This window comes from Liolophura sinensis, chromosome 10, assembly GCF_032854445.1.
Source record: "Liolophura sinensis isolate JHLJ2023 chromosome 10, CUHK_Ljap_v2, whole genome shotgun sequence".
Taxonomy (NCBI): domain Eukaryota; kingdom Metazoa; phylum Mollusca; class Polyplacophora; order Chitonida; family Chitonidae; genus Liolophura; species Liolophura sinensis.
The window spans coordinates 33099603-33113554 of NC_088304.1; the positions used below are offsets into that span (position 1 = coordinate 33099603).

The following is a 13952-nucleotide window of genomic DNA, read 5'->3' on the forward strand; positions in this document are numbered from 1 at the left end:
ATCTACCAGCCCCAAAGCGGACGCTCTAGCAACTGTGCTATCGGGGTTAACTGCCGAATTATTACACTGCCACCATATCCTCTTGGACAGAAGATGCAACATTGAAACCGGATAACCCGTTGCCTAATTAAATCTTTAGGCAATAGAATTTGGGTAAAACTTCTATGGTTACCTCCCAGTTAAAAGTATAATATAGTGAACAAGAAGAAAATCTTTTCAGAAACACATCAGAGAGAAAGGTCAGACCACTTCGTGCATAATCTTGACTTTTATTCCATATGTACAGACATGTAAAACTGAACAAAAGTGTTGTGAAAATTTTTGAGTATAGCAAGAGATGAATTCGACTAGACCATGTATCAGACTTTCCTGTTGTTTATTTCTCTTGGAGAATACAATAATGAAAAATGAACATTTAGAAGTGCCTCATTAATGAAAACGATGAGGTACAAGCTGAATACATTTGTTGGGAAATCCGGTCAACTCACGACAAGCAAACCACTACAAAGACCTATAAATGCAATTCTTACTTATCGTCACATAAATTAAGTGAGAGTTACATTCAGAAACATAACCTACCGACAGCTGGTAGAAATGTTGACTCCCATACTTGGTACAAATGCGTCTAAGGTACGAAACCTGGCCACAATCTTTTGGGACAGTTCTCACTTGCTGGCCCAATCTTATCAAAATCTGGCGTAACAGGCGGTTCAGTGGCTGCTATGAAGCTTCCACTTTTCCCCCATGGCTTGCCGTGAACTGGATCATGATAGATTATGATACACAATTAAACCTTAGTTTCCCTCGATACGACCCGAGTCAAGCTTTCTTCTGCCACCATGCTTGAATTGAGATTGCCCATACTGGGCTCCACCACAACTCAATGTATATCCCAATGTTGTTTTAAACAACTGTGGCCTGATAAACACTATTTGCTTATGCAATGGTTTTCATGAGGAAACCCAATGATGCGTTAGTTCATGCTTGCCATGAACTGGCCCAATGTTATGTTAGTTGTCAGCTGCTGAAAACCAGTGTTGTCCCAATGGTTGCCATGAATAAACTTAATGTTGTGTTCACTGTAACCAAGCAAACAGTGTTATATCCCAATGTTTCCAAAGAAATGACCCCATTTTGTGTATTCAGTGAGCCCAATGTTTCCAATGAAATGACCCAATGTTGCGATTTCAGTAAGCTCAATGTTTCCCATGAAATGACCAAATTTTGTGTTTTCCAGAGCTTAATGTTTCCAAACAGCTCAATTTTCTTTGAACAGTGATTTGGCAAACTCTTCTTCTGTCCCAATGCCAGCCATGGAATGTTTTAACGTATTTTTTTAGTGAGGTCAATGTGTCTATTGAAACGACCCGTTGCTGTGTTAGCTGTGACTTGGTACACACCCTTCTGTCAAAGTACATGACATTAAATTATCCAGTTTTATGTGTGCACTGAAAGCAGTGTTCTCAACGCACTGGCTCTCTATGTTCTGTTAGCTGTGACTTGATGAACGCTGCTTGGACTCCAATACCCTTCACGATCCCCCGATAGACCCAGATCTGTGACGCTTGGCTGGAGGCTCATCTGTCTCAGGCACTAAGACTGGTGGTTCTGAATCTACAGACATAATAGCAATGGATTATTAGAGAACTTTTCACAGAAAATTTTCAAGGTAAATTTTATCTACTTATATGATTGTTGCTTAACTCAATACTCAAGAACTTTTCCCCCTCATACGACAGCTGTCTTTCCCTGTTAACGAGAGTTGTCTTTCCCTGATGAAGTAAACCCGAGTGGCCAATGGGAAACCACTGAACATGTTACTGACAAAATTTCCAGCATGTGACCTGATATATTTACACATCAGGCAGAAAACAGGCAGAAAATCCATGAAAGAAATCTCAAATTTATACAATTTGCCCATCTCAATTAATCCCCTCTTGGCATTTCCACACAACATTAGTAAATCTTGAATTTCCTGAGAAAATGGGAAGTGCTTTCTTCAGTTTGTAGACTGGCAGACCAAGATGTCTGATCCGATAAAAACCTTCAGCAAAGTCTGATAAATTATCTTCTAAATCATTCTGACAAAAGTTACACATGGAATAGTAACTTCCTGTGTGTATGAACTGTAAATAAGACAAATTTCTCCATGAGAAAGACATTCAGCACAATCTTAATTTTTGCTAATACTCAAATTTTTGCTAATACTCGTAACATTGAAAACTATGTGAGATACACATTTCTGTACATCCTGTTGTAATTTCATCCAAGTAACCACACAAAGATACATGTAACTCTCCTCTCACCATTTGTATCTTCTGTGTTGTCCTTCTCCAACTGTCTTCGTTCTTCTCGGACCATACTCATGGCTGTGGATGATAAAACAACACCTGTGTACGTACATATGCTTGGGTTTTTCGGCACATTTAACAGTTTTTCAGTCACATGACGACAACGAGTCATTTATGTACATATATATATATATATATATATATATATATATATGTATATATGAGGTGGGCATAAAAAAAAATGGGCCGTATGTTGATGCTGCATTGCTCCATTATCCTTTGTTCAAACCCTGTCAAACTTTAGACATTTAAATAACATGATTTTCTTAATGCACTGACCAATTTTCAAGGTCATAGCTTGAGTAGTCTGTACACAGGGTTAAAATGAAAACATATCCTCAAAAACGCACATTCTGGTGAACCACAATGCATCACCTGTCAGGTGTCATGAGTAGAGCGTGCGCTGCACCTGTGTGACAAGCGTCAATCAAGTGTTGTCTGGAAAAATTGTCTGGCTCTAGTGTCAGAGAAACCCTTCTGCCAGACAGGCACAAGTTTTGCTGAATCAAAATTGTTTCATCTGCGGCGGACAAGGAATTGATCATCTTTTCAAACAAAAAAAGTTAGAACATCATTTTGAAATGTCCCGAACATGAATTTTGACTCTATTTTGATTTTGGTCCGATGAACAGAAATCTTATGCCCACCCAATATATATATATATATATATATATATATATATATATATATATATATATATATATATAATGTTTTCTTTTGACAGGGCAAGTCCCTGCTGCCAAAGTGCTGCCACCTCTAATGTACCATGTGGAAGACACCAGATATGACACCAGGTTTGATGCCAGATCTCCTGACTTCCATGAGAATGCTCTCACAGCTAGGACACTGAAGTGGCCAATGAATGACTGATTATGGCTTACGTCACATAGGTAAGTTTTTGTGGCAAAAGTGGTCAGTGATACAAAACAACTAGGCATACACGTGCCTAATCACAGCTCAGTCAGAATGGATGAATGCTTGGGGTTTGACGTCATATGACGACAAGGAGTCACTAGGTGTGTGTACATATACTGTGTCTTCTTGTGGCAGGGTTAAGCGTCATGCAAGGCATCAACAAGCACCATTCTTAAAGTTTTTGTATGACATGAACTAGGTTTGACCCCGGGTCTCCCAACTTCGAGGTAAATGCTCTAACCATTAGGGCACCAAAACCTTCCAGCTCAGTCAGACAGTCCATAAGATATTACACACACAGCAGTGTGAACAGTATCACACATACAGCAGTGCAGATTAAGTGTATGTTCCATTGCTCTGGTAGAATGCAAAACATGAAGGCATCAGAAAAATGTTTTAAGTGAGTTGGTTTGTTTTGCTGAAGACCACTGAACAATAAATAGGAGACTCTGTTGGGCTGCGATAAAGTAAAAGCATGTCATCTTCTGACATAACACTACAGCAGTTGAGTACTAAAGAAGTGTTTTATGTTTTATGAAAGAGCAACAGAGTAGATAGCTTTGGACTCACTTTCTGGTGCCATGGAGATTTCCAAGTTCTCCATTAAGTGACAGGTGTTTGGTTTTACTAGATACCAATATATAAGGACAGGAGAATCATCTAGATCTGCAGCTGTCATTCTATCAGTACAATATCATGTATTTTTAAATCTTCTATTTCACATCAACCCAAAAGTGGAGATTACCTGGCAGAAGTATTAGTATCAATATGGCTAGCTCTCTGCCGCCTCTACTATACCCGACACTCAACACGGCCGACGGTGACATGAAGCGCGATTGGTGAAACGGTAAAGACGACCTGATTAGTAAATTTACGTGAGTCTCTTGTCATGGGAGACCACAATGTGTCTGAAAATTCCCTCACCTAAGACTATAAAGACTATCACTTATCTTTGTATGCTTTTCAGATGAAAAGTAATTTCGAAAGTTTGAAATGATGTTTTAATGTTTGTGGAGTCAGTTTAAAAATCATCACAATCTACGATTTCAAATTTTCTTTGGTCAGGTGTGTGTTGCTTGTTAGGAATGATATAGCCACTGCACTGAAGAACATACGATAAATGTGTAAAAGTTGTTTTCACACAAATCACAACATGAAAACTAATATATGAAATAAATCTGATTTTACTGAAAGGAATAGTAAAAGTACGCCCTCCCTAAATAAATACTACTCATTTGCATCTATTCAGTAATAAAAACTAAAGATATAAAATTGAAATAAATGAAGACATAAAACTGAATTTGTAACGGATACTGAAGAAAACCTCAGCAAACAATATGAATATATTTTGCAATAGGCAGTTTCCAGGTTACATCCCCAGTGCAAGATGGCGTCGCTTGATGGCGTCGCTTGATGGCATAGTTGGTCTCTATACATGTACCCTCCATATCATTTAATAAGGCATATGGTACGCTGTTTTATGGCATGGTTAGTCTATACACCCGCCATATCATTTAATATGGCACATGGTACATTGTTTTATGGCATGGTTGGTCTATATACCCTGCCTATCATTTAACATGGGATATGGAACGTTGTTTTATGTCATAGTTGGTCTCTATACATGTACCCTCCATATCATTTAATATGCCACATGGCACGCTGTTTTATGGCATGGTTAGTCTATACACCCGCCATATCATTTAATATGGCACATGGTACATTGCTTTATGGCATGGTTGGTGTATATACCCTGCCTATCATTTAACATGGGATATGGAACCTTGTTTTATGGCATGGTTGGTCTATATACACCGCCTATCATTTAATATGGCACATGGCACATTGTTTTATGGCATGGTTGGTCTATATACCCTGCCTATCATTTAATATGGCACATGGCACGTTGTTTTATGGCATGGTTGGTCTATATACCCTGCCTATCATTTAACATGGCATATGGAACGTTGTTTTATGGCATGGTTGGTCTATATAACCTGCCTATCATTTAATATGGCATATGGAAAGTTGTTTTATGGCAGGGTTGGTCTATATACCCTGCCTATCATTTAATATGGCACATGGCATGTCGTTTTATGGCATGGTTGGTCTGTATACCCTGCCTATCATTTAATATGGCATATGGAACGTTGTTTTATGGCATGGTTAGTCTATATACCCTGCCTACCATTTAACATGGCATATCGCACGTCGCTTTATGGCATGGTTTGTCTGTATACCCTGCCTATCATTTAACATGGGATATGGCACGTTGTTTTATGGCATGGTTGGTCTATATACCCTGCCTATCATTTAACATGGCATATGGAACGTTATTTTATGGCATGGTTGGTCTATATACCCTGCCTGTCATTTAACATGGCATATGGCATGTCACTTTATGGCATGGTTGGTCTATATAACCTGCCTATCATTTAATATGGCATATGGAAAGTTGTTTTATGGCATGGTTGGTCTATATACCCTGCCTATCATTTAATATGGCACATGGCAAGTTGTTTTATGGCATGGTTGGTCTATATACCCTGCCTATCATTTAACATGGTATATGGAACGTTATTTTATGGCATGGTTGGTCTATATACCCTGCCTATCATTTAACATGGCATATGCCATGTCGCTTTATGGCATGGTTGGTCTATATAACCTGCCTATCATTTAACGTGGCATTTTTCAAGTTTACACAATAACTACTGAAAGAATATCATTACTTCTGAAATTTTGGATACCAGAACTCAACCAAAAGCATCATTGCAGACTAACCCTCATGTGTCGCCATAAAGTGATGATTTCACCTCATAAAGGGACATCTCTCTGTTGTGTTCACAATTAATTGTGAAAACTGTATACCACATATACATGCAAAAATACACACAACCCAAAAGATAACAAAACTAAAACCCAAGACAAATGAAAATTAGGCCATGGAGCATGCCTAGTAAGTACCTGCAGTACCTAGTCTCATCTCAGGATTAGCATCATTACTGTCCTGTGAAAAATCCTGCGTGTTCTGGTCCAGGAATGACATGTTGGAATCCTCGTTGTCATTGGTCGAGCCAGAGTCCTGTGACTGCATCGTCGTTTCCTCTGTGAACAACGAGGATGCTGAAACAGGATCCAAACAAATGACTTTAATTGGCATTTACAAACTGGATAAGACTTTATAGGTTTATTAGATGGGAAGGTTTCAATCTCAACCAGATCTGTACCATTAGCTTGAACTTGTGGATCTTACAAACAAGAGTTTTAACGGAACAACACGTTGCAACTCCTAAGCTATTTTGGTGAGAAAATTTTGATATTGATACTAAGATTGTTATTAAGTCAGCGGCACAGGTCAGACAGGTAACCATCTTAAAATGAAGATTAAAATGTTGTGACCTAATATTAACCTTAGAAGTTGTTAACATAAGCAATATGTTATTCCCCTAGGATGTTTATTTCATTGGTGTTTCACGTTGTACTCAAGAATAGTTCACTGATACCAGAGCAGTATTGCCTTAGGATGATAAGGTCATGGTTCAGATAAACATGTATATATTTTATTTACTTGGTTTGTGTTTAATGCCGTACTCAGGAATTTCTCACTCATATGACAGCTTTTAGGTCAACAAATGGATGAAACAGGAATGCCCTGCAGAAACCACAGCACTTCACCAGACAAACATCCTGACAAAAGTTTGATACAAACACAAGACCTCATGGGTCAAGATTGCAGTGAGCCAGAAAAGACCCCTAGACCCCATAAGTCAAGGCTGCAGTGAGCCAGCAAAGACCCCTAGACCCCATGGGTCTAGATTGCAGTGAGCCAGCAAAGACCCCTAGACCCCAAGGGTCGAGATTGCAGTGAGCCAGCCAAGACCCCTAGACCCCCTGGGTCAAAGCTGCAGTAAGCCAGCAAAGACCCGCTAGACCCCTTGGGTCAAGGTTGCAGTGAGCCAGCAAAGACCCCTTACATCTGCATTGCATACATATAGAGGTACTTGGTAAGTTAGTTTAGAAGACAAAGATTTTCAGAAATACTGGAGTTTCTTCATCGCAATAAAGCAGTTTTGATTAATCATAAAACCCTGCAAAGGTAATGATTGGCTTAAACCATGATACAGTTTTTAATAGTCTACCGAATTAAGATTTCTTAAATCTAAAATATTCTTTTAATCAAAGTTTAGGTTAAGGAATACTTTGGACAACCACACACTTTCAAGCCCATTAACCTTACAGATTAAATCATGTCTGACAGAACAAACTCCATAGGGATTACTCATGGACACCATATTCCAAGGGAGGTAATCCTGTGGAACTAATAGCATGCAGGGTGAGATGTGGACGAGTCCATGAGGTGGATCCTTTTTGGATAAAGCATTTCAAACTTTTCCAAAAACATTTGGCTTTATACCTGTGTGTCTTTCACAGGCGCTGTTCGGTCATCAATCAAACAATCGTACGACACATGCCTCTTGCCTTTATAATATTGAACATGTTGCTTATAAACATCAAACAATGTCTAGCTAGGCTTGTGATTCTGCTCAGAAAATAAATGTGCCATCATTAAAAACATGTTTGTTGCCAGTAAACCAACCAACCCATCGTATTCTTCCGGTTAGGGTTGGGTTACCACAAACAAAGAATGTTTTAATGATGGAACCTCTAGGTCTTAATTGCTATTACAATAAATGACTTGAAATTTCGCCCAAAAGCTAAGTACAAATTCTCCTCTGAATGCTGTTTACCCTGACTGTTGGTATCCTGAGTGAAGCTGCGATCTGCTGTCTCCCCCTCTGTCTTTTCTCGTCGTATGCGACCTGATTTGTTCTTAAACAATCCCTTCCTTGGAACAGGTGACTGTTATGAAGATAAAACACAGCAGAGGTATTGGATGAAAACGACTAACTACTGTAAATCTTCCACTAACACTGAGGGACTTTTTTCAGTGGGGTTTATGTAAGCAAATACTACGAAAATGAAACCAAACTTGATTTGTTTGTGCCAACATTTCTCTACACTCCATAGATCTCTCAGAATGTTTCAAAATATAGGTTGCAGAGGCAGTGAAAAAGGCTGAAGAATTAGGGTATTCAAAAATCTTAGGGGAGTTACAGTATAAATAGAACTACATGTACAAAGGCCTGATGAAACGATGAAATGTCAAGAATACATAAAAAAAACTTTGGAATTACTTCAAATTCACCCAGTGCTGTTTATATAGGTCATTCACAAATAATTTTGCTTCCTATGAAAAGAATGTTAAAGTTTTAATATTTTGAAAATGGATAGCAATTTCTGATCAAATAAAATGCAGAAACATCATCAAATGACAAAAGACACAAGTGCATCGTCCAATGCAGTGCTAAATAATTTTACTCCGGAGTTTTCCTTTAAAAGACATGTAAATAAGCCAATCAGCCCACACCACATGTAAATAATAAAGGCACTAAACTCACCCCTTCTAATTCTGAAGTGGCAACTGAATTAATGAGGAAAAGAAAAAATCAAAAGAAAATCAGTTTTCAAAACACATTGAAATGCAACAATGTACAGCTTTGACAACCTAAAAACACATCAATATTGATACAACTGGTTTAACAAATGTAAATTGTTTTTTTAACAAATAGACAATTTTAACCATATGATATAAAAACCTGGCAGCATATTACAAAACAAATGCTGAGACTCTCAACAAAACATCAAGTTACTGTAATTTTTCAACCTATTTGCATGTTTCCAAAGTGTGTTCAAGCATATGCTTTTTAGTAAAGGCCTCAAACTGGTCAATCCAACCCGAACCAATGCAGTTTTGCCTCCAAAATCAAATTAAAAATTTGACTGCATAAAAATTGTACATAAATTGCATTGAAAGCTGCCCTTTTATATGTGAAAAGGTCAAGGAATTAGTATTAGCAAATATTTCAAAAGTTGTTAATAATAACAAATATTTCATCTACTTTTTACTTTATTTCTGAAATAACTTGAAACAAGCAATTCTTTTTACTCCAGAGTGATAGGGCAAAGCAGCTGACAACATACCTGGGACCCACTTGAATATTCTCATGGTTGTATCTCCAATAGTTACCCATTTCTTCTCCCTGTGAGACAATCAAGTTTGTCCAAGATCAATGCATATGATTTCCCAGCAAATGTATGTTCCTTGAACACACATCCAAGATTCTTTTCAAAGCTACATTAGAGTCTCAGCTACCTCACCTGTGCATATGGTATGTTGACGTTTGAAGGAAAATATATAAATTTCTAACCACTTTCTGTGAATATTTTATGAACATATCAAGATTATACACCAATTAACCTGCCTACATTTTTAGAAATTTCTGACAATAGCAATGATGTCAAATTAGTCATTTAAAGTTTATTATTTACAAGTATATGTCCGTAACTTCTGATAAACTTTCATATTTTTGCAAAAGGGGCCTCTGTGGATCAGTTGGTTAGCACGCTAGCGCAGTGTAATGACCCAGGAGTCTCTTATCAATGCGGTCGCTGTGAGCTCAAGTCCAGCTCATGCTGGCTTCCTCTCCGGCCGTACGTGGGAAGGTCTTGCAGCAACCTGCAGATGGTCATGAGATTTTTTCCTGGGCTCTGCCCGGTTTCCACCAACCATAATACTGGCCACCGTCGTATAAGTGAAATATTCTTGAGTACAGCGTACAACACCAATCAAATAAATAAATAAATAAATAGGCCTAAATATTTTGGCAAAACACTGATGGGATACACTAAGTAGCAAACATGTATATCTGATTAGAGCAGCGCAGCGAAGAGAAGTATAATGGGCAAAAATATCAACTGTGCAGTACGAAGTGGTGCGCTGCATCTGAGCTGAAGAGTTTTATTCAGTCTGTTACCCTTTCTCACGGCCATGTCCAATTTTATTTAACTTATTAGTACAGGCTTGAATGGATTTTACACAATACCAGGGAATAGTTCACTTCTTCCACACTCCTTCTAATGTAATGTAAAGTTTAGTGAGACTGGCTGTAAATCTGCACAAAAAATGCACTTGACAGGATTTATTCTTCGTAAAGACGGGTGTTGTTGTTGTACAAAACACCATCCATATCGCTTCGAGTTCTACGTCCCACTTACCACTTTCTGACTTTATCTATGGCATTTATAACACGCTTGATATCTTCCTTCGCTCGACTTCGAGTTTCGGCGCGGACTGACCGAGACAACATTTCACAACACTAATTACTCCGATTTCAATGAAGACAAAGCCTTCCTCACCGGAAGTTACCTTCTACATGAAATCCCTGCATCAAAATTACCCGGGTGAATTATTGCTCGACAGGTACTCGTACCTTTCCATTTTCATACATGTAGATGGTGATTTGTCCAACATCGGTAACTGGACCCTTGTCAATCGGGTCAAGCGTGTGGGATAAAATGATGATTTGCGGATTCGATGATTACAACGCTTTGCCAAAATTTTAACAAGAATGAAGCGTAACATACCGTCAAATCAAATCGACAGTGTATATGACCTGTGCGATGTATGTTAGGGTGATAAGTGGAAGATGTACATGTGACCTAACTACAACAGATTGGCTCACTGGTAAAAAATTAGAAAACACGCAAATATGTGCTACAAGATGTGCAAGACTGCTTAATAGTTTATTCAGACATTTTAAATACAAAAGCATTTTAGTTTCACATAAATAACGTACGAATCAGATTTTTAAACTCGATGAAAGTACAGCTGCATGGCCTTTATAAAGGCCTGGAGCCTAGGCCTATCAGACTTTTATACCACTCACCAACTGGGACTACCCACGATCTTGCATGGGTAGGCCTATCACACACCTTCTGTTGAACAAAACATTAGAATCCATGAAAGAAGTAGGCCTACCGGTGCCACTTATTCGGCATTTGCATATAGGGCCTACTGTAGGTCAGTGTCGTCGGAAGGAACCATCACAGCACTACGGCCTATTGGCAAGGGTCGAGGCGCTGCCTAAGCCCCGGAAGCTCTGAGACCCTGGATTGCTGTAAACGAAAACCCTTTCATTTAGATAAGTGGGAGAATGGATCTGAAGCGTATAGTGCCGCGAAAGCGACATACTGAAGGAGAAAAAAAAAACAAAAAACAATCGGACAGTTTAAAAAAGTATCACAGCACTTTAGTCGAGGGCCCAGGCGACCCTGGTTTGCCGTATAGATGAGTTTTCACCCATTCAAAGACAACTGGTCTCACGATGCGTGGAATCTAAAAGAGTGCGTAACCGTAAAAATGACATAAAATTTAAACATTAAAAGTCAGTGTCCCGAGTTTAAGAGTCGTGATTCCAAGTTTAACACTGGGGCTCCGAGTGTTATGGGTGCCTCAAACTTAATATGATAGTCATAGTTTAACATTGGGGCTCCGAGTTTTATGGGTGCCTCGAACTTAATATGATAGCCATAGTTTAACATTGGGGCTCCGAGTTTTATGGGTGCCTCGAACTTAATATGATAGCCATAGTTTAACATTGGGGCTTCGAGTGTTATGGGTGCCTTGAACTTAATATGATAGCCATAGTTTAACATTGGGGCTCCGAGTGTTATGGGTGCCTCGAACTTAATATGATAGCCATAGTTTAACATCGGGCTCCGAGTTTTATGGGTGCCTCGAACTTAATATGATAGCCATAGTTTAACGTTGGGGCTCCGAGTTTTATGGGTGCCTCGAACTTAATATGATAGCCATAGTTTAACATTGGGGCTCCGAGTTTTATGGGTGCCTCGAACTTAATATGATAGCCATAGTTTAACGTTGGGGCTCCGAGTTTTATGGGTGCCTCGAACTTAATATGATAGCCATAGTTTAACATTGAGGCTACGAGTTTTATGGGTGCCTCGAACTTAATATGATCGCCATAGTTTAACGTTGGGGCTCCGAGTTTTATGGGTGCCTTGAACTTAATATGATGGCCATAGTTTAACATTGGGGCTCCGAGTTTTATGGGTGCCTTGAACTTAATATGATGGCCATAGTTTAACATTGGGGCTCCGAGTTTTATGGGTGCCTCGAACTTAATATGATGGCCATAGTTTAACATCGAGGCTCCGAGTTTTATGGGTGCCTCGAACTTAATATGATGGCCATAGTTTAACATTGGGGCTCCGAGTTTTATGGGTGCCTCGAACTTAATATGATAGCCATAGTTTAACATTGAGGCTACGAGTTTTATGGGTGCCTCGAACTTAATATGATAGCAATAGTTTAACGTTGGGGCTCCGAGTTTTATGGGTGCCTTGAACTTAATATGATGGCCATAATTTAACATTGGGGCTCCGAGTTTTATGGGTGCCTCGAACTTAATATGATGGCCATAGTTTAACATTGGGGCTCCGAGTGTTATGGGTGCCTCAAACTTAATATGATGGCCATAGTTTAACATTGGGGCTCCGAGATTTATGGGTGCCTCGAACTTAATATGATAGCCATAGTTTAACATTGGGGCTCCGAGTTTTATGAGTGCCTCGAACTTAATATGATGGCCATAGTTTAACATATTTTTACTATGTCCCTTTATAAGGTTTCGTTTAACAGAGTTCACCGATCTCGAGAAAATAAGGAATTTCAAAATTCTTCAAATAATTTTGAATAAATATTACATCGCCCTATTTGTGAAAGCCAACGAGAATCTAGCTCTAAACTGTATGATAGTATAAATAACAGTCATTCATTTTATCTGGTCTTTGTTGTTCATTTATTACAGTAAATTTGGAAGAACGGAAACTTTAGAACAAGGCGGTATAATACATATAGGCCCACTTTCTCCTGCGAGATCAAATTTTCTCTGACACGTAAGAAGTTTATGTAAGTAGGGGGGCAACATATTTGAGCTCCCACCTCATGAAACGTGAGGGGGTGGGGTGGGGTGGCAACGGGCCTTGCCACCGCATCATCACCCTCCCCGGTTCCGACGCCGATGCTCTAGGTTTCTTGATTTCAGTTTCCATAAGAATAGTTTCACAAATCCTTGCAATCAACCAGTTCGTCGTACAGGTAATTTGAAGACTATAGTGTGAGTCAATTTTATCCTCACACGTCCCATCCTGAAACCAAAAACTCAAGTAAGTCAAGACTATATGATATTGAAGTATTACAATTAACTGTCAGGTCCAATAGCGCATGGATTTGAACCAATGCACATATGAGAGATCGATACATCGGCACAATGTAACCGGCTTCTCGGTTTTTGTGTTTTTTTTTGTTTTTTTTTTTTTAATATACAAATAGTTTGGGGCTGAGGGTATATTCGGCGGATTTCTCCAGACAGCTAGTTTGAAAATTTGGCCGAGGGGAAGAAATAAGTTTTCATGGCACGTGCCGTTCGACTTCAACCAACATTTTCACCGTTCTTGTTGCCGTGGTGACCGTGATCAACCGACTGCATTTTATCCCCAGTGGGAAACCTTTGTCCCTTTTCGTAACTCGGGCAAAAGTCTGTGCAGTATGTTGTTCATTCCTGATTTTACGTTGACGTTATGTTCACAAACTTCTATCGTACAAGTGAACAACCTTCAATCCGGTTTATGTTCGACTCGATGAAACAGGTGACATACTAATTCATTTTTGCTCACTGTACCTCGTGAATGAACCCCCTTTGTTTTCTTGTTTCTTTGTTGAAATAGCATTAGATTTTCAAAAAGTTGTGGACTTTGGAG

General features: G+C 39.0%; 1 protein-coding gene across 2 annotated transcripts; it reads right to left on the reverse strand.

Moving 5' to 3' along the window:
• Positions 1-286: 286 nt before the first annotated feature.
• LOC135476524 (B-cell CLL/lymphoma 7 protein family member B-like) lies at positions 287-10527 on the reverse strand. 2 transcript variants are annotated; one of them, XM_064756571.1, is made up of 7 exons: positions 10386-10527; positions 9312-9370; positions 8729-8751; positions 8018-8129; positions 6243-6392; positions 2307-2369; positions 287-1614 (listed from the first exon to the last, which is right to left on the reverse strand). In XM_064756571.1, exons 1-7 carry the CDS (start codon positions 10475-10477, stop codon positions 1532-1534), a joined length of 582 nt encoding a protein of 193 aa, XP_064612641.1. In that variant the 5' UTR covers positions 10478-10527; the 3' UTR covers positions 287-1531. The 2 variants fall into 2 exon arrangements, with proteins under 2 accessions (XP_064612641.1, XP_064612640.1); XM_064756570.1 differs by having other exon boundaries at positions 6234-6392.
• Between the last annotated feature and the right edge of the window lie 3425 nt (positions 10528-13952).

Coding starts and splice junctions, on each gene's coding strand:
- LOC135476524 (XM_064756570.1), bottom strand. CDS start 10,477: ATGTTGTCTCGGTCAGTCCGCGCCGAAACTCGAAGTCGAGCGAAGGAA. Junction 2,370..6,233: donor GATGAGACTAGGTACTGCAG/GTACTTACTAGG, acceptor TATCATCCACAG/CCATGAGTATGGTCCGAGAA. Junction 1,615..2,306: donor CAACACAGAAGATACAAATG/GTGAGAGGAGAG, acceptor TTATGTCTGTAG/ATTCAGAACCACCAGTCTTA.